The sequence below is a fragment of the Staurois parvus genome, unplaced genomic scaffold (assembly GCF_062004578.1).
Source record: "Staurois parvus isolate SC_StPar_1 unplaced genomic scaffold, SC_StPar_1.0 ptg000086l, whole genome shotgun sequence".
Classification (NCBI taxonomy): Eukaryota; Metazoa; Chordata; class Amphibia; order Anura; family Ranidae; genus Staurois; species Staurois parvus.
The window spans coordinates 6,222,631-6,243,652 of record NW_028317882.1 but is presented as its reverse complement, the minus strand read 5'-3'; the positions used below and the strand labels follow the sequence as shown (position 1 = coordinate 6,243,652).

Genomic DNA, 21,022 nt, shown 5'->3' with positions numbered 1-21,022 from the left:
TCATTAATTGTAAAATTATTCTGTTCTTTCATTGTTATGAGGGGAAACCTTTTCTTGTGGTCCTTGTAAGATTTTATTTTTTTAGTAGGTTTTTTTTATTTTGATAAACACAAGACATGACAATCATTTAATATAACTCCAGGCAGCATTAATTTTAACCACTTGAGCTCCAGAAGGTTTTACCTGCTTCATGACCAGGCCATCTTTTTTGCTATTCAGCACTGTGCTACTTTAAGTGGAAATTGCACAATCATGCAACACTGTACGTAAATTAAATTTTTATCATTTTTTTCACATAAATAGAGCTTTTTTTTGGTAATTTTTGATCACCACTGGGTTTATTCTTTACAATATAAACAAAAAAAATCAACATTTTTTAAAGAAAACTCTTTATAGTGTTAATGGCAGTGATCAGCGACTAACACTGGTCACAATCACTAACTAAAACTGAAATCGCTAGTGACACTAATACAGAGATCAGTGATAATACTGTACACTGACACTGGCTGGGAATGGGTTAACATTTAGGGGAATTCAAAGGGTTTAACTGTGTGCCTAACAATGTGTGATGTGTGTATTTTGTGCTGATTTTTCTTTGCTATCTGTCTGTTTTTTCTCTCTGCTTTGCAGGGATAATAAACAGCCGCTGTTCCCTGTGTGTGATTGGCCACAGCCGATCAGCTGACTTCAGCCAAAATCATTGGATGAAATCAGCTACCAAACTTGTGCTGTGTCCAGTCACAGCATGGGTTGGCAGGGAATGCACACCCAAAATCTGGAAGAAAGGCTGTGACTTAGCAGGACATCGTTTGATCTGCAGCTGCCGCCCACTCGCAGTACAACTGCTGTAGGGAGGATAGCAAGCAGTGAACTTACCACATCCTAAGTAGCTCTCTACATCTCACTCACACCTCTTCCTATTACTGAGCTGGACAGTGACAGGGGATGACTTCAGTTGAGTAGAGCACTGGATTTGCCATGATACAATAAATACAGTAATCAGAATGTGTGATACTGTTGCTTGCAATGAAGTCAAGTCAGGATCACTGTGACTGAGGGAAGAGCTAGGATTTCTATAAAATATTACATCCATTTAGCAGGTGGTACAAACATAACTGATTCTTTTGGGGTTTTTGAAAAGTTATAATAGATACATTGCATGAAATCAATTCAACATACAAATCAAAAACCATTGTTTATCTTAATCAATGTGTGTGATCTTCTTCCTCAGATCGTTAATCTTATAGAAGAAACAGGCCACTTCAATGTCACAAACACAACTTTTGACTTTGATCTTTTCTCATTGGATGAAACAACTGTTCGCAAGCTACAGAGTTACCTAGAAGCTGGTGCCACATGACCCAAGGGTCAAAGGGAAAGTATGAGAGAGAAGAACATGCTGTGGGCTGTGTATTCTTGACGAAAAACCTTATTCCTTGAAGTTACCATGGTCAGTGCACATTTGGAGTTGATTGGGCTGAACCCAGCAAATAGGATCATCTAGACTATTCCTGCAGTGCAGTGTGCTGCATTTTACTAAGTGACTTATTTTACCAGAAATTTGAAACCATATTTTTTCCATTCACACTACATCTATAAATCTGCACTGAAAGCACTACAGCTTCTACAAGTTATGTAAAGAGAGTGGTGTAGAAATGTTCAAACTCCAGTGCTCATGGACCTCTGGCAGTGCATGCTGAAAGGATGTCCTTAGAGAATCCGAGGTGAAATAATTGGAATGCTTCATTTACAGGTTTATTGATTAATGCAACTTTGTTGTTCTTTAGAAATCTAAAAGACACGGGGTTTATTTACTAAAACTGGAGAATGCAAAATCTGGTGCAACTCTGCATAGAAACCAATCAGCTTTCAGGTTTTATTGCCAAAGCTTAATTGAACAAGCTGAAGTTAGATGCTGATTGGCTACCATGCACAGCTGCACCAGATTCTGAGTGCACCAGTTTTAGTAAATTTACCCCATGGTCTGTAAATCTTAGCTATCTTTGAAGCTTTCTATCAGCTTTCATGTAGAGCAATCTACCACCATTTCATGTTTTCCAGTTCAGAGCAACCAAATGATCAGCATTTTGGGGAAACATTTCTAAAACCATTTCAGTGCCAGAAAAGCATTTTAGCATTTAATTGCCAATGCCATTTTCAACCTTTGCCACTGGAAAATGGGAAATAGATCAGTGGAAGGTGGATAGGTGTAGTTGAAAGCTGATGGAAAGCTCCAAATGTGCCAGAAAGTTGAAGAGTGTGTGGCCACCATTGGTGATCTTTGGAGACTAGAGCTGAAGGGCAATGGGGTGGATTTACTAAAGGCAAATAGACTCTGCACTTTGCAAGTGCAGTTGTTTGAGTGTAATAAATGAGGAAAAACTGTGCTGACTTCCATTATCTAATCACGTGCAAGCACAATACTGTTCTTTTTTATTCTCATTGCATGTGATTGGGTATTCTTTGCAAAGTGAAGCTTTTCCTCATTTACTATGACTGTGCACTTTGCAAGTGCAGTTGCTGCAGAGCTATTTGCCTTTAATGAATCCACCTCATTGTCTCACAGGATATCTGCAGATGTGCACGAATGTGAAAAACACATGTGCATATAATATATATTGGCCAATACACACTAATGAGTTTGTTTATTAATTTGCAATGATCAGTGTAGGCAATAATGCATGGCAGCCAATCAGAAATGAACTTCTGGAAGCTTAGACTGGAAAAAATACTAGCTAAAGTCTCAATGGGCGCCATGTTTTAGCAACACAGAACTGTTGGAATGTCTGTTAAAATCTGATTGGCAGCTGTGGACAATACCGACTGTTCTTATTTCAGCACATATTGAGAAGTGAAGCCATCTGTGTAATTTTAAATGTGCGGTAGAATTGTATCTTTGTATTATGAGGCAGTTGCTCAGTATTTAACCTCCAAATTTCCTGCCGAAAGCATGAGTCCCCCATCCACAAGCAGTCTAATACAGGAATAACCTGTATTCTTCACTGTGAATAATCTCTGGTAATGCCTCCTCCTTACTTTCTCTTGTCCACGTTTTAAGTGTTTTGTATACTATTCGCGATTCAAGTTAGGCGGAGATTATACTATTTATGGTGAGCAAGGCGCGTTAGAGCACTGGCTACACTCAGCTTTGGAAGCATTACGGAACTTTGAATCTGTAAGCTGTATATTATATATATTATATATATGTATGTATGTATGTATTTTATGTATAAGAGGGCCTGAAGAAGCAGTTACCCTTTCTTTTTTATGTTGATGGTTAAGGGTGGAACAAGGATTTTTTTTTTCCTTTTAAATCATTGTATGTCTTTTATGTCTTTACCATCCTATTTTATTTTAGCAAGCAATTCAAAATTTGCAAGTTGGAAGTGATTTTATGCCATTTTAAATTGTAATTTATAAACGTTACATTCTGTTTTTGGAAGGGCTTTTTAAGTGTTTTAACATTATTTACTTTCTGACAAGCAGAAGGAAGTACAGGCAAAAAATGCTTTATGTGGGAACCAGAGTAAATACATAGGACACTGCTGACTCTCTTGGTTCTAACAGGTACCCCAAGAATTCCCAGCTTCTTAAAGGGAAACTATAGTGTATTTTCACCGAGTACATCTTTTGATTTGTAACATTTGAGTGGAAGGAACATTTGACCTGACGTTCACAGTTTTACTTGCCGTGCTCTTTTATTATTTTGTATAAATGCAATTTGTTTTGTTCATTTCTTTAGCAGGGAAGTTTGCCATCCCCATTTAGAGAGTCATAACAGGGCTTATGCAAAGATCATGGTGATTGAAGATTGCATATTCTAACATCATAGGCCTTCTTTTAAAAGAAAAAAAAAATAGCTGTCCTCTTACTTAGCTGTACTTGCTTTGACTGCATATCAGTTTCAAATATTGCATTTAAAGCAGAACTCCAGTCTGCAGCAAACTATATTTTTATACTCCTAACCCCCCCTCCCCCCCACCTTTTCCTGCATGCTGTACAGTTTTCTTCCTCTCTTTTTTAACATTTATTCAAGGTTTTTCTACCTTTTAAAAAGAAGACATCACAGCTATCTAAACCAATACACACAGTTTTGCCTAAATGTGAATAGACTGTAAAGCACGATACATACCGTACATTTGCAGAACAAATCACAATACACAACATAAGACATTAGTCTGAGTTACCATCCCATAAGCCTTACTGTTTATGTATAACATTGATCATACAACACATCTACACGTCGGTTCTACTCCCTGTGAAACAACAGCATTTACACATAGCAACAAAGAAACCTATGGTACTGTATGTTATCATGCCTGGATTTAGTATGCACAGTAGGTGGGGTTTCCAATCATTTTCCTATCTAGATAAAAATGGCTCTATGGATATTATGTACATCACATTGGACACAGCAGCAGTGATTGCCACCCCTGAAGCCCAGGGGGTGTCTAAAGCAGTCAAACTGGGGAAGGGGAAGGGAGAAAATGAAAGAGCAGGATTAAATGAAAGTTTTTCATCAAGCGCTAGAGGCAGAAGCACATGGGACAGAAATGGGTGAGGCTGGAGTTCCACTTTAAGAACAATGTAAACGGGATGCTCTGTTTTCTGGTCATATACATAGAGATGTTTAGAGAGCGTGCGTAAATTCAGTTGATACCTAAATCTCAAGCCAAGTCAGGCTCAAAATAATTACAGCTCCGTTAGGGGGCTCGTGGGTACTTCGTAAGTAATCCTTTCACTGTTCTAACAAGACTGAATCTTTACATTTTTCCTCAAGCCCAGCTGTGATTAGTTCTTTCATAGCTCAGTGAAACTTCTAGCATCTTTGTTGCCCGTAGTCCAGATCTGACTAGTAGATGTGCACATATAGAAAAGAGGAACAATAGAGCACAGTCCTTGTGCAGAACTACTAAGCAGGAAGCACAGCAGTGCCAGCATATTTCATATTTGCAGACTTGCAAGCTATACCCCGAAACAAAACATTTCTCATTGATGAGAATATTTACATTATGCAGTTTAATTTTACATGTTTAGTTATAGTTTCCCTTTAAAGGGTCGGTTGGAGTGACTAGTGTGACTGCCTTTTTGAAATTGCACAGATACTTGTCAGCAATATAGCCTACTCTAATATGGAACTGTAAAATATGTTGACTATGGATAGGAATCCTGCTGCTTGCTGCACTGACCCTTTTCTGAATTTAGCAGAGGAAGATTTTTTTGCCCCAAGAAAATAAAATCATAAGCTACCTACACTGCCTTCAGTTAAACACTAGTGTTGTTTTAATTTATGTTCATTGTTGCACTCCTTTCCAAACACTACCCTTTTTGGACCAGCTTCAGACCCTCTTAGGACCAAAATGAGAATAACATGTTTTAAGTGGTAAAGGCCACTTGTGTATGTTGTCCACTTCTACAAATCCCTTTTTAGGTCATTTAAAAAAAAATAAAAACTAATGGGCATGTCTAGCCTTTCCCTTTCTAGGTCTTTGTGTTAACAGGACTTTGTGTACGGAAGCAACACTACAGCTATTTTAGTCTTGTCTTATCGGAAGTGTTCTCTCCACTAGGAGAATAGTTATTGTACACATATACTGTATTTGTATGTTGTGTTTGTAAGGGCAGACATTTAGAGTTTGGGTCTTCCACACAGTATTTGATTCCCTCCATTTTATGTCAGTATTTCTTGTCAACTGCATAAGAACTGCATTTCCCTGAAGGATGTTGGGCATTGATTAATGATGTGTCCCCTTAATGGGAAATAAAATAACCTTAAAGGTATTCTTTAAACACCGTTAAATCATCGAGAGGTTGGAAGAAAACATGATTGCTTGAATGATGACTTTATAGACTAGACAGTAACATCTGCAGTTCCCAGCCGCATGATTTAAAGTGTTACTAAACCCACATCTGTAAAATCAGTCTGTATATGCAGTATATGCTTGTTATACTCACTGTAGAACCTAGGGGGTTAATCCTCTGCGTTGTGTAAAATGGCCATTTGATCCTTTCTTCTCTGTTCTTCCCCTTTTTCAAGCGGCCACCTCTTACCTCCTGGTAAGGCAGACTGAACTGTAGATATTTGCACATGCTCAGTTTGGTGTGTATTGCTAGAGGGGTTTTTTTTTTCTTGGGAGAGTGCACGTGATCAGCACAGGGCTAATCAGCACTGTCCAGACAGAGGTCAGGGGTTTTGCATCCTCCTAGAGCAGAAAGAAAACTCCTCCTACAAGCTTTAGCTAGTGCTGGGCTGGACACTGATAGAAGCCACAAGACTGCTCTAACATCTGATGAGAAAAGGTATTTAGCAGTTTATATTTATTAAAATAAATGCATTTCCATGTTCTGCGTACTGTGGGAGACCAGATAGTGAATGCAGGGTCCTGGGTTTAGTAACACTTTATAGGTTGGGTTCATGTGAGACACATCAATTAACTAATTGTCTTTTGGGTTGGAGGGTTAAATTTATACTTTTATAGCACCTGTGTTTGTTTCAGTTCAGTGATGTTCCATTTGCTCTCTCCTCCCCCACACTGCTTCTCCTACCAACATGGATTATGTATGTCTTGGTGCTCAAGGATTGCCTTTTGGCCTTTGAGTGGATGACAGGAAGAAGCATTGAGGGGGGGAAGAGTCTCACACGACTGTATACCAAGAGCTGTAAGTATAACTTTACCACAGCCTGCCCCTTTCACCAAAACTAAGCTGTTTTGAGTGGAGATTTTTATAGTGGCCAACTTAAAAAAACAAAAAAAAAAACACTTTCACATAAAACCTCTGCAATTCAACGGTTGTATTGTCTAAGACGTATTTATTAATGTATCGATCAAAGTAAATTGGTTTTGAACCAAACTTGATGGTTGGAAACTGTATCGATGAGGATGCATAGGTATTTGGTCTTGTATTATTTTTATTATTGGAATTCTTGCAAGAGTTTTTATAGGAACAAAAAATAAAAATTAAGAAATTAAATTTCTTTGCATGGATTTTTATTTCTTTTGAGTGACTTTTACAGATAGTTAATAAATTGAATGTTGTAATTTAGGATGGACTCAAAACAGGAAAACTGGCTACTGTTGACCAGCGTGGGTCTATGGAAGGGATGGAAGGCTGTAAGCTCCACTGAGGTAGAGGCCAATAAAGACACTTAAACTATATCTGTGAGGTACTATATACATTGGATTAATTAGAATTATTTAAAGACTTTTGATATTCTGACTTTTTCAGTTTCTATAGGAAGGAATCATAGCACATGACAGTTTTACATGCCATGAGATGCTACTGCAGCACAGCATGAAAAATCAGCATGTGTTAGATTGCTGTATAGACTTTTGTTTTTATAGTGGACCTGAACTACAAAAGTGAAGATTTGCTGTTACAGTGAACATCTAGAAAAGTAATTGTGCCTGTAAAGCGGTACACTGCAAGATTTGCTCATAGTTCCTCCTGAAAAAAACTCACTGGCCTTCCTGGTATGCGACTGTGCCCAGGTGCTTCATAGCTGTATATCTGCAGTGTGAGATTCAAATCTATGCTGCCTCTAACTGATAATCACAGAAAATTTTCTAGTAAGGTTTGTTAATGTCACAATTAAAATATAAGATGGGGTGGAGACCAGGATTTTATATATACAGTATATGTGTGTATATATTATACACTGTATTGCCAAAAGTATTGGGACACCTGCCTTTACACGCAAATGAACTTTAATGGCATCCCAGTCTTAGTCTGTAGGGTTCAATATTGAGTTAGCCTACCCCTTGCAGCACTCTTCTGGGAAGGCTGTCCACAAGGTTTAGGAGTGTGTCTATGGGAATGTTTGACCATTCTTCCAGAAGCACATTTGTGAGGTCAGGCACGGATGTCGGACGAGAGGGCCTGGCTCACAGTCTCTGCTCTAATTCATCCCAAAGGTGTTCTGTTGTGCTGAGGTCAGGACTCTGTGCAGGCAAGTCAAGTTCCTGGCACAATGCAGTCAGGCAAGTACCGTTCTCCTGGCAACCACCAAACCCAGACACATCCATCGGATTGCCAGACAAAAGCGTGATTCGCAACTCCAGAGAACACGTCTCCACTGCTCTAGAGTCCAGTGGCGGCGTGCTTTACACCACTGCATCCGATGCTTTGCATTGCCCTTATGACACAACTTCCGCTGACGTCACTTCCGGGATTTGGAACACATGCTGGAATGTGGCGGCCATCTTAATTCCTATTCATAATATACAAAGCTGAATACACCTATTGCCAGGAAAGGCACCTTTTTTGTGAGTGGCATTTCTATTGTTTGACCCCATATTAAAGTTTTATACAGTTTTACACTATGGGATGTCTGGTTTTGTTTTGATTTATGCTGAAAATATGAAATACTGCCTGTGGAGGAGAGGAGTTGCCTAACATTGATGCAGATCTAGTGGAAAGTTATTGGTTACTACCGGCAACCACGGTTATAAGGGCGAAGGAATATCGGCCATCAGGACCGGATTGCAAACTCGGATATTTCCAAAAAGCGAGTGCGACTTACCTAGAGATAGGTGATCATGAAATGACGGTGAGTTTACATCTATGTGGGGCACTAGTGTGAACACAGTGAAGCACTTGTCATTTCAGTATGGAGTATCACCGTTAAAGATACAGCACCGTTGCACCAATTATTCACATGTTGGGACTGAATTTTAATATTGTATTTGTATTTTGCTCAGTGTTATCACTTTAAAGATTGCACAGTTTATTTTGTCTATTTGTGACCTCAGTGTGGTCAATTTTTGAAATGTATAAGATTTTGTGTTTAGAAATTCACATTTAGGACTGTTGCTATATAGGTATCTTATATAGAGTTAAATTTTTTCACATATATCTTAAACATTTTCCATAAGCGCAACAGCACCCCTTTTTTCTTTCAAACTGTCAAGTCTTGCCACAGATTCTCAATTGGATGTAAGTCTGGACTTTGACTCGGCCATTCTAAAACATGAATATGCTTTGATCTAAACCATTCCATTGTAGCTCTGGCTGTCTGTTTAGGGTCGTTGTCCTGCTGGAAGGTGAACCTCCACCCCAGTCTCAAGTCTTTCACAGACTCTAACAGGTTTTCTTCTAATATTGCCCTGTATTTGGCTCCATCCATCTTCCCATCAACTCTGACCAGCCTCCTTGTCCCTGTTGTAGAAAAGCATCCCCGCAACATGATGCCGGCACCACCATGTTTCGTGGTGGGGATGTTGTGTTCAGGGTGATGTGCAGTGTTAGTTTTCCACCACACATTTTGCTTTTAGGCCAAAAATTTCAATTTTGGTCTCATCTGACCAGAAAATCTTCTTCCACATGTTTGCTGTGTCCTCCACATGGCTTCTTGCATACTGTGAATGGGACTTTTTTTATGTCTGTCTTTCAACAATGGCTTTCTTCTTGCCACTCTTCCATAAAGGCCAGATTTGTGGAGTGCACGACTAGTAGCTGTCCTGTGGACAGATTCTCCCACCTGAGCTGTGGATCTCTGCAGCTCCTCCAGAGTTACCATGGACCTCTTGGCTGCTTCTTTGATTAATGCTCTCCTTGCCTGGCCTGTCAGTTTAGGTGGACGGCCATGTCTTGGTAGGTTTGCAGTTGTCCAATACGCTTTCCATTTTTGAATGATGGATCGAATAGTGCTCTGTGAGATGTTCAAAGCTCGAGATATTTGTTTTATAACCTAACTCTGCTCTAAACCTCCTCACAACTTTATCCCTGACATGTCTGGTGTGTTCCTTGACCTTCATGACGCTGTTTGTTCACTAATGTTTTGTAACAAACCTCTCAGGGCTTCACAGAACAGCTGGATTTATACTGAGATTAAATTACACACAGGCAGACTAATTAGGTGACTGAAGGAAATTGGTTTCACTAGATGTTAGGGGTATCAGAGTAAAGGGGATTAATACAAATACACGCCACACTTTTCAGATATTTATTTGTAAAATATTTTTTTAAACCATTTATTATTCTCCTTCCACTTCACAATTATGTGCCACTTTGTGTTGGTCTATCACATAAAATCCCAATAAAATACATTTACGTCTTTGGTTGTAACATGACAAAATGTGGAACATTTCAAGGGGTATGAATACTTTACTGTAGCTTATTTTATCAAATAACAAAATGTAAAACAAATGAACATAAGAGAAATCCAAATGAAATCAATATGAACACCCTTCAAAACAGCCTCAATTCTTTAATTCTTTTGGGTACACTTGCACATAGTTTTTGAAAGAAACTTGGCAGGTAGGTTTTTCCAAACATCTTGGAGAACTAACCACAGATCTTCTGTGTATGTTGGCTGCCTCAAATCCTTCTGTCTGTTCATTTAATCCCAGACAGATTCGATGTTGATATCAGGGCTCTGTGGGGGACAAACCATCACTTCCAGGACTCCAGGTTTTCTTTACACTGAAGATAATTCTTAATGACATTGGCTGTACAGCCCCTGCCAAAAGTTTTGAGAATGACACACATAATTTTCACACAGTCTGCTGCTTAAGTGTTTTTAGATCTTTTTGTCAGATGTTACTATGGTGTACTGACGTATAATTACAAGCATTTCATAAGTGTCAAAGGTTTTTATTGACAATTACATTAAGTTTATGAAAAGAGTCAATATTTGCAGTATTGACCTTTCTTTTTCAAGACCTCTGCAATTCGCCCTGGCATGCTGACAATCAACTTCTGGGCCACATCCTGACAGATGGCAGCCCATTCTTGCATAATCAATGCTTAGAGTTTGTCAGAATTTGTGGGTTTGTTCACCTGCCTCTTGAGGATTGACCAGAAGTTCTCAATGGGATTAAGGTCTGGGGAGTGTCGCGGCTATGGACCCAAAATTTCAAGGTTTTGTTCTCCAAGCCACTTAGTTATTACTTTTGCCTTATGGCATGGTGCTCCATCATGCTGGAAAAGACATTGTTCACCACCAAACTGTTCTTAGATGGTTGGGAGAAGTTGCCCTTGGAGAATGTTTGTTTTTTGTTTGTTTTTTTTACCATTCTTTATTTTAGGATGTGTTCTTAGGCAAAATTGTGAGTAAGTCCATTCCCTTGGCTGAGAAGCAACCCCACACATGAATGGTCTCAAGATGCTTCACTGTTGGCATGACACAGAACTGATGGTAGCGCTTACCTTTTCTTCTCTGGACAAGGTTTTTCTCTAATGCCCCAAACAATTGGAAAGGGGATTCATCAGAGAAAATTACTTTACCCCAGTCCTCAGCAGTCCAATCCCTGTACCTTTTGCAGAATATCAGTTTGTCTCTGATGTTTTTCCTGGAGAGAAATGGCTTCTTTGCAGCCCTTCTTGACACCAGGCCATCCTCCAAAAGTCTTCGCCTCACTGTGTGTGTAGATGCACTCACACCTGTCGGTTGCCATTTCTGAGCAAGCTCTGCACTGGTGGTGCCCTGGCACCACAGCTGAATCAACTCTAGGAGATGGTCCTGGCACTTGCTGGCTTTCTTGGGCTCCCTGAAGCCTTCTTCATAACAATTGAACCTCTCTTCTTGAAATTATTGATTATTGATCCGATAAATGATTGATTTAGGTGCAATCTTAGTAGCAGCAATATCCTTGCCTGTGGATCCCTTTTTGTGCAAAGCAATGATGACTGCACGTGTTTCCTTGCAGGTAAATTCATATTTGTGTCAGTCTCAAAACTATTGGCCAGGGCTGTATGTTTGGAGTAGTTGTCCTGCTGCAGAATACATTTGGAGCCAATCGCATGCCTCCCTGATGGTATTTTATGACAGATAATTATCTGCCTGTATTTCTCAGCATTGAGAGCACCATTGATCCTGTCCGAATCTCCCACTAAATTTACAGAAATGCAGCCCTAAACTTGCTAGGAACCTACGCCATGCTTCACTGTTCTAAATAGTAATATTGTGATATCCCCTGCTACCCACTAAACATCAAAAACTCCCTTAGCAGATATAAATTCTAAAATATAGACAAAAGTTGGTGGCTGAAACCAGTGAAAATGCTCCCACAATCACTAAATTGACCAAAATTAATTATTTTGGTTGTGCTTTCCCTGGACAAACACGTGATTACCCTAAACAGTAAAATTTTGGATAATGTTGTAGGCAGTAAAACCACTAATAATTTGAGAAGTTGATTATAAATTGATTTGTATACAAATTATGTCAATCAATAAACCTAGTGCATAGTCCCAGTTCAGAAATTATGATTCTCTTCAAACAATATATTCCTTATAACTCGTTCCACCATCTGTGTTGACACTATGGTCATGCACAGTGACTCCCTCCACCCTTCATAAATGCGCTCATCGTTAAAATGTGACCTATTAAACCCAGGTGAAATATGCCTTCCCCAGCCTGGGTAGATCTCCAACCTCGCTCCACTGTAATTAGCCTCCAGACCTCCTATAGTAGTTTCCCTCTTATCGGGTATATGGCTCTTTTAAAATCTGATCACCACTCTGCAACCGAACTCATCGCAACAGAGTATGTCCTAATAATGTAGTATGTTAAAGCCAATGCTTATTTATTAAAAGTATTGCACTTAAAAATATAATAAACACACAGGCATGAAATGACTGCGTGGCCGCGGCTCCCGTTCACTTCCGGTCTCAGGACTGCACCTAGCTCCACCCAACACGTGTCATAATGGTCACGTGACTTCTTCAGGAAAGAGTAGGGGGCAAGAGTAATCTCCACCCCCAGAAAAAGAAGGCTTGCACTTTGATAGACCTTGTACTCCTGAGGCTGGGAGTCCTCTTCTGACCGTTAGCTCCAAGTCTAAGTTTGGAGCAACCTTTCATGGAAAATGTGGGCCTCTAAGCCTGCCAACCTTGGCTCTAAGCCCTCTTGTCAGTGATGGGGCACCCCTTCTTATCAGAGTGGGGGATCATATGTTGGGCGTTCTGGTCTCAGGAAATCTCAGATGTTTGGGTCCAGTGCTATTTCCAGGAGCTGCAGGAAATTTCAGGTGTTTGGATCCAATGTCATTTCCCATTGGTACAAACTAAAGTCTCAGACTCTGCCTCCTCCCTGCTTCATGCTTTCAGCTTTGCTTTCCTTCCGCGCAAAGATGGGCAGATCTTGTTGCTGCTCTTCAGCAGCTCCTCTCACGAAAAAGTTTATCACTTCAATACCGCATGAGGAATGCTTTCAGGTTTTCTATTCCCAAACTGCTGTTTCCAAACCAAAGAAGTTTGGCCTATACTACATGTGAAACAGCTTGTGTATCGTACAAGGACTGTCAGCGCTCAAAGCCACATTAGCCTATGCTATATCTAAACTTATAACTGCAGGTTCAAAAGTTCTGCATGGAATTGGCCAGGTCGGTCAGTGATTTCCTCCTTCCTTGGAATTTTTTGGCCGCAGTTGACTTCCAGAACACATACTTGCACATTTCCATCTTTCCTCCTCATCAATGCTATCTGCATTTTACAGTGAACGATCAGCATAACCAACTGTTCACCCTTCCCTTTGGCCTATCCATGTCCCCCTCTGGTTTTCACCAAGGTGATCTGCTCCTTTCGTAGGATGTGGGTTTTTTTAAAATATCTTATTAAAGGATCAGTTCTCTCTATTCCTGTCAGCCAATGGCTATTGGACAGTGCAGACTTTGCAGAGAATCAGTTGGGTCCTCAAACTTCGCACCTTTGCTGGAGCCAACTCACCAATTGCAGTACCCAGGCCTGAGTCTGGATACGGCCCTGTCCAGAATCTTCCTGCCCCATGACAAACTTTTGTCCTTTTTGCTCCTGTGCTCGGGCCTTTTAGTTCCAAGGTCAACCCTAGATTCATGCCTGCATGAGGTCTTGATGGTAGCCTCCTTCGAGGCAGTGCCTTACACCCAGTTTCATAACAACCATTGAAACGTAAGAATTTGGAAACATGGGACAAACAGACTCCGTCCTTGGGCTGCCCCATGAATCTGACCTGCAAGGCCAGTCTTTACTCAGCATTGTGATTTCCAACCTGGCGCTGCCACCCCTTTCCCCCTGAAGACGTGGAAAGTTCTCATAATGGATGCCAGGCTGACGGGCTGGGAAGGAGTCCTGGATGCCTTCCTGGTGCAGAGGACCTGCCTCTTCTGCTTCTCCCTCATCTGCTTTGCACTGAACTGGCCCAGGAGGATGTGGTGCTTAAAAAAAAAAAAAAAAAAAAAAACCCTGGACAACTGGCATACTCTCTGTAGGTTCTGCAGGATTATCTGAAACTTCTGTCCCAAAGAACCTGTTCACCATTCTGCTTCTTGGTCACTGGCTTTAATAACATGGCTGTTGAAACCCGTGTCCTAAGCTGCAGGATTCTTTTGGATTCAGTCTTCCCTACCCTCTCGAAGGTTATGAAACTGACTTCTTCCAAAGTCTACCATTGCACCTGGATAGCGTATTTTGTGTTGTGCAAAACCAGGAAATTTCATCCTCATCCTTGGACTGACCTGGATTTGTTACTTTATGAATAGACTGTTCAGCTTTTCCATATAGTACATGAGTTTTGGTGAAGTTTGGGGAACGACCTGCTTCTGCGATACTATGATGACCTCCTCTTAGTGAAAAAATAGCTTTACCAGAGTAGATTATCAAGATGGCTAATTTTATGGGGAGTTGTTTTTTCATGGTCTGCAAGGTAAAAAGAGCACTACCGTATAAGTGTAGCCTCTGTATCTTCTGTAGGGAAAATTGTACAGGGGTATACAGAAAAGTACATCAAAACCACATAGCCCAAGTCCTCCTCTGTGTAACAGCTAACACTATAGCTCGATGCCTCCTCCTTTTATCTCACCATAGATATAATTCCAAATCTCACTATAGCTGATAAGCAGATGGAATTTTAAAGAATAGCCCCTGGGAAATCCTGTATTCAGGAAAAGCTGCAGGTGGTTTTTTAGGCCTTGAAAATTTTCCTACTAATGCTGAAGAGATATCAAGTCAAGCTGAGCAAGTACAATAAGAATGACTTGTATATTGTGTGGCAAGGGATAAAGAGCACTTGTCACGAACCGCCTGGCGGCGTCTCTAGCAGCCCACAGCACGGGGTTCCTCAGGGCGTGGGGTCTAAGTCCCAATCTGCTTATTCACCAGGGCCCCTGATGGTGGGGATGGACTTGGAGCAGACTGAGACCAGGTCACAACCCGTGAGTACATCCGTCAATGGTAGAGAGCACCGTCAGAGGTGTGCGGGGAAAGGAGTCTGACGTGAAGAGGCTGGCAGACCTGGTAACAGGGAATGATCCATGCGGGATGGATGGATCGTCTGGGTAATGGGAGACGTAGTCAGGAAAACCAGGTCAGCAACGTGCGGGCAGCGAGATACCGGAGGAGTAGGCAGAGAATGGTCAGGGTCACAAGCCAGGTTCAGTAACTAGCGGGCAGCACGGTACAGAGGATCAGGCAGAAGGATGGTCAGGCAAGCCAGGGGTTAAGCAGGAGACAATCAGCAGGGTCAGGTACAAAGCAGAGGTCGGCAACGGAATATACACAGGATCAGATATCAGGAACAGAGCAAATAAGACCAAACGGCAATTTGACATACCTCCTGTCCTGTTTAAGTAGCCCGCCCTGCACTGTCATTGGTGCCAGGCGCGTGTCTGCGAGTGCGCATGCGCAGCCGTCACGATCACCCAGGTCCCGCTGCTCGCTGGCTAGGTTGCATCGGTGTTCTGCGCATGCGCCGCCCGGCGCATTGCGGCAGAAACACCGATCCCTGACAATGCCCCCCCCCACGGGCAGCCGCCAGATGCCCAATTGTCCTCTCCTGCGTGGGTGATTACGAAAGAACTCCCGAATCAGTCTAGGGGCATGGACGTTCTGGGTTGGTTCCCACGAGTTTTCCTCCGGGCCGTAACCTTTCCATTTAATGAGGAATTGGGTCTGGCCTCCCCTTTTCCTGCAATCTAGAATTGTTTTGACCTCAAATTCCTCTTCCCCATCAATGTTTATGGCCTCCGGAGGTCTAGATCTCCAGTTCGGGAATGGACCCGGGCAGCGGCACGCGGGTTTCAACAAGGACACGTGAAAAACTGGGTGTATTTTAAAGGATTCGGGGAGTACGAGTTCATATGCCACCTCATTGATTTTCCGTCTCACCTTGAATGGACCCATGAATTTTGGTCCTAATTTTCTTGATGAGCAAGACATTTTCAGGTTTGTTGTGGCTAGCCAGACCTGGTCCCCAGGGTGCAGAACAAGTTCGCCTCTCCTTCTTTTATTGAAGGCCTTCTTACTATGTTCTTGAGCTCTTGAGATAGCCTCCTGTAGCCCCTTGTTATTCGCTGAGAAGAATTGTAACATATCCTGTGTAGCTGGTACTGGGCTCTCTGGAATCGTGTCAGGTAAAAATGTAGGATGGAATCTGTAGTTGGCGAAAAGCAGAGATTGTTGAGTAGCAGAGTGGCTCGCATTGTTGTAAGCGAATTCGGCCAGCGGCAAGAGAGTCAGCCAATCATCCTGGAGGAACGAAGTGTAGCATCGGAGATACTGCTCCAGGGTCTGGTTTGTGCATTCTGTCTGCCCGTTGGTCTGTGGATGGTATGACGAAGATAACGACAGTTTGATTCCCAGAGGCTCGCACAGTGCTCTCCAGAATTTAGAGGTAAACTAAACCCCTCTATCTGAAACAATGTCCTTTGGGACCCCATGAAGTCTTACCACTTCCTTTCCGAAGACTTGTGCTGTCTGCAGCTGATGGCGTGTTCTTCAGAGGCAGGAAATGGGCCATTTTAGACAGGCGGTCTACCACCACGAAAATGGCGGTATGGTCTTGGGATGGTGGGAGCTCCACAATAAAGTCGATGGAGATCATCTCCCATGGTCTGCTAGGTATGGGTAAGGGTCGTAGCAGACCCCAGGCCTTGCTCCTGGAAGGTTTGCTTCTCTGGCAGACTGCACAGGTTTTCACGTACAATTCACAATCCTTAGTCATGCTGGGCCACCAGAACACACGTTGCAGCAGTTCCAATGTCTTCCGTACCCCAAAGTGGCCAGCCAGAGGATGATCATGGCAGTGACCCAAAACTGCGGTGCGGGACTCTTCGGGCACCATGATCTGTCCCTCCTTCCACCAAAGCCCTTCCTTACGTTGCAAAGAAACTCCTGGTGGGCTCGACATTCCTACGGACGCAGCCTGTAGTTGGGACCGTAGCTCGGTCTGTAAAGCGAGGAAATTCCCAGAAGACAGAATGGTGTCCGTTTTGTGGGGTTCTTCAGGGTCTTCAAACATACGCGAGAGTGCGTCGGGTTTTGTGCTCTTTGATCCGGGCCTGTATGTTATGTGGAACACAAACCTAGAGAAAAAGAGTGCCCACCTAGCCTGACTTGGTCTCAAGCGCTTCGCCGTCCTCAGGTACTCCAGATTCTTGTGGTCCATGAAGATTAGGATTGGGTGCATGGCTCCCTCCAGTAGGTACCTCCACTCCTCTAATGCTGCCTTGATGGCCAGAAGTTCCCAGTCCCCAATATCATAATTCCTCTCCGCCAATGACAGTTTTCTGGAGAAGAATGCCACGGGGTGCATCAGTTCCTTGACGCCCTTCCTCTGGGATAGTACAGCCCCTACCGCGTTTTCAGACGCGTCCACCTCTAAAATGTAGGGTAACGAGGAATCCGGATGGCTCAATATGGGGGCCTCGGTGAACAGCCTCTTCAGGGACTCGAAGGCCATCTGTGCCTCAGGTGTCCACCAAAAATGCACTTCTTGTTTGGTGAGTTGGGTGATGGGGGACACGAGGCCTGAAAAGCCTTTGATAAATTTTCTATAAAAATTGGCGAAGGCAATGAATCGCTGCACACCCTTCTTGTCCTCCAGCACCGGCCATTCCAGAATCGCAGAGATCTTTTGGGGGTCCATGGCTACCCCAGTGGTGGAAATGATTAGTCCCAAGAAGGAAATGCTGTGTTGCTTAAAACTGCACTTCTCTGCCTTTGCGTACAGCCCATGTAGACGGAGCCGTCCCAGCACACTTCTAACGTGACCTCTATGCTCTTCCAGGGATGCAGAGAAGATCAGGATGTCCTCTAAATAGATGACCACAAAAATGTCCAAAAGATCTCTGAACACATCGTTAATGAAGTGCTGAAAGGTTGCTGGGGCATTGCACAGACCGAAGGGTATTACCAGATACTCGAAATGCCCAAACCTAGTACGGAAGGCAGTCTTCCACTCATCTCCCTCCCGAATGCAGACCAAATTGTAAGCTCTCCTTAGGTCCAATTTTGTAAAAATGGATGCTGACCTGAGCCTCTGAAATTATTCTGGTACCAAGGGAAGTGGGTAGCGGTTCTTTACTGTGATCTTATTGAGTTCCCTGTAGTCCACGCAGGGTCTCAGGGATTTATCTATCTTCTCAACGAAGAAAATTCCCACCCCGGCCGGGGACGTGGAAGGGCGGATGAACCCCTTCTGAAGATTCTCATCTATATACTCCTTGAGTACCCAAAATTCTCTCTCTGATAAGGGAAAAATTTGCCCGAAGGGTACCTCAGATGCTGGAAGCAGATCAATCGGGCAGTCATAGGCCCTATGTGGGGAGAGGTTCTCCGCTCCTCGTTTGCTAAACACATCGAGAAAGCTGTGTTAGGCCGGGGGAATGAGTTGTGTCAATTCTGCGTCAGTGTCTAAGCATAACAGAAAGCGTGGAGCCAAAGGCGCCTGGGGACAGCAGTGCTCCTGACAGTATGGGGAGCTGAACTGGAGGGTACCGGTCTTCCAATTAATCTGGGGGTCGTGTGCCCGTAACCAAGGAAGCCCCAGAATAATTGGAAACAGAGGAGATGCGATGGCATCCAAACGAAGGAACTCTTGATGGTGCCCCGCCACTGTAACACAGAGAGGTGGGGTCTCCCGGTCTACCACTCCCAATTTGATTTGGGACCCGTCGGCCACAAAGATGTTTAATCCACATTCTTTGATTTGTAGGGGAATCTGATACTGTGCTGCAAACCCTAGATCTACAAAGCAGCTACAGGCCCCAGAATCAACGATTGCCGTCGCTGACACGGTCCTTTCGGGAAGCTGGAACGAGACAGGTACTGCTAAGTAACTAGAACTATTAATGGCAGTGGAAGATGTGGCAGAAAAAACAGATGCACACTTACCCACTTTTGCTGGGCAGGAACGTACCATGTGACCCGCTTCCCCACAGTACAGGCACAGATTGTTGAGCCGGCGTCTCTGGCGTTCCTCGAATGTTAATGAGGGACGAGTTAACCCCACTTGCATAGGTTCAGGCGCGTCTGCTGTCTCCGGGTAGCGACTCCCAGTAGGCAAAGCGGCCTGCACTGGGACACGGGGTAACACCCTTGTAGGCCTCTGACCCTGGCCGGACCTTTCCATCCTGCGTTCCTGCAACCGTCGGTCAATCTGGATGGCCAGAGTGATGAGGTTTTCTAACGTGGCTGGTATGCCCACCCTGGCTAGTTCGTCCTTTAATGGCTCGGACAAACCTATACGGAACTGATGGCGCAGGGCCGCATCGTTCCACTGCGTATCCCCCATCCAACGCTTGAAGTCTGCCGCATACTCCTCGGCCGCCCTACGACCCTGTCTGAGAGTTTGTAGGGCCGATTCGGCTGAAGCTGTTCACTGTGGGTCATCATAAAGAAGTGCCATCACTTCAAAGAAGGTTGAAACAGACTCCAGCTGTGGTTAATGGGTCTCCAGTAACCGGTGGGCCCAGGCCTGGAGTTTGTCCTGCAGCAGTGAAATGACAAATCCCACCTTCACAGATTCCGTGGAAAATGTCTGCGGCTGCAGACTGAAGTAAAATTGGCAGGCATTGCGGAAGGCCCTAAACTTAGTGCGGTTTCCATTGAACCGCTCTGGTGTGGGTACCCGAGGCTCCGGTACGGGCATAGAGGCCGCGTCTCCGGCAGGAGTTTCCGGGAGGCTTCCGGACGATGATGAGGGACCCGAGTCTTTGGGTGCAGTGGCGGAAGTAGTCCATGTCTGAATCCGTCCCTCCAAGTGGGTATAACGCTCCTGCAGCGTCTTTACTGCCTTGGTTAGTGCCACCAGGTGCTGGCATATATCCTCCAATGGGGATGGTCCTCTTCCAGGCTCCGACATCTGGCCGTTTGGTACTGTCACGAACTGCCTGGCGGCGTCTCTAGCAGCCCACAGCACGGGGTTCCTCAGGGCGCAGGGTCTAAGTCCCAATCTGCTTATTCACCAGGGCCCCTGATGGTGGGGATGGACTTGGAGCAGACTGAAACCAGGTCGCGACCCCTGAGTACGTCCAGCAATGGTAGAGAGTACCGCCAGAGGTGTGTGGGGAAAGGAGTCTGACGTGAAGAGGCTGGCAGACCTGGTAACAGGAAACGATCCATGCAGGATGGATGGATGGATCGTCTGGGTAACGTGAGGCGTAGTCAGGAAGGCCAGGTCAGCAACGTGTGGGCAGCGAGGTACCGGAGGAGTAGGCAGAGAATGGTCAGGGTCACAAGCCGAGTTCAGTAACTAGCGGGCAGCGCGGTACAGAGGATCAGGCAGAAGGATGGTCAGGCAAGCCAGGGGTTAAGCAGGAGACAATCAGCAGGGTCAGGTACAAAGCAGAGGTTGGCAACGGAATATACACAGGATCAGATATCAGGAACATAGCAAATAAGACCAAACAGCAATTTGATATACCTCCTGTCCTGTTTAAATAGCCCGCCCTGCGCTGTCATTGGTGCCAGGCGCGTGTCCATAATCGCGAGTGCGCATGCACGGCCGCCACGATCGCCCAGGTCCCGCTGCTCGCTGGCTAGGGTGCATCGGTGTTCTGCGCATCGCGGCAGAAACACCGATCCCTGACAGCATTCTTCAGATTTTGGCAGATCTAGTTTCCTGGATAAATACAATAAACAGAGAGACAGAGTGCAAACCACTCTAGTGCAATTAATCCTGTCCAAAGCAAACTTTTAACCCATTGTGACCATTAGATTCAATGGACTGAATCATCAGCTGGTTTTTGATCTTGCTAGTGTAGTCACTATTTGATATATAATGAGGCCCAAACGGTATCTTACATGCTAGACTTAGAGAACTTGA

General features: G+C 43.8%; 1 protein-coding gene across 1 annotated transcript in view; it reads left to right on the top strand.

The window, feature by feature from the left end:
* The window catches only part of MLLT1 (MLLT1 super elongation complex subunit), a 37,200-nt gene extending 30,228 nt beyond the window's left edge, over nucleotides 1-6,972 (top strand). Inside the window, exon 12 of the mRNA XM_089670004.1 lies at nucleotides 1,232-6,972. Within this exon, the coding sequence (XP_089526130.1) occupies nucleotides 1,232-1,360 (129 nt within the window). The 3' untranslated portion in view covers nucleotides 1,361-6,972. The remainder of the gene's footprint in view (nucleotides 1-1,231) is intronic.
* Nucleotides 6,973-21,022: the final 14,050 nt, after the last annotated feature.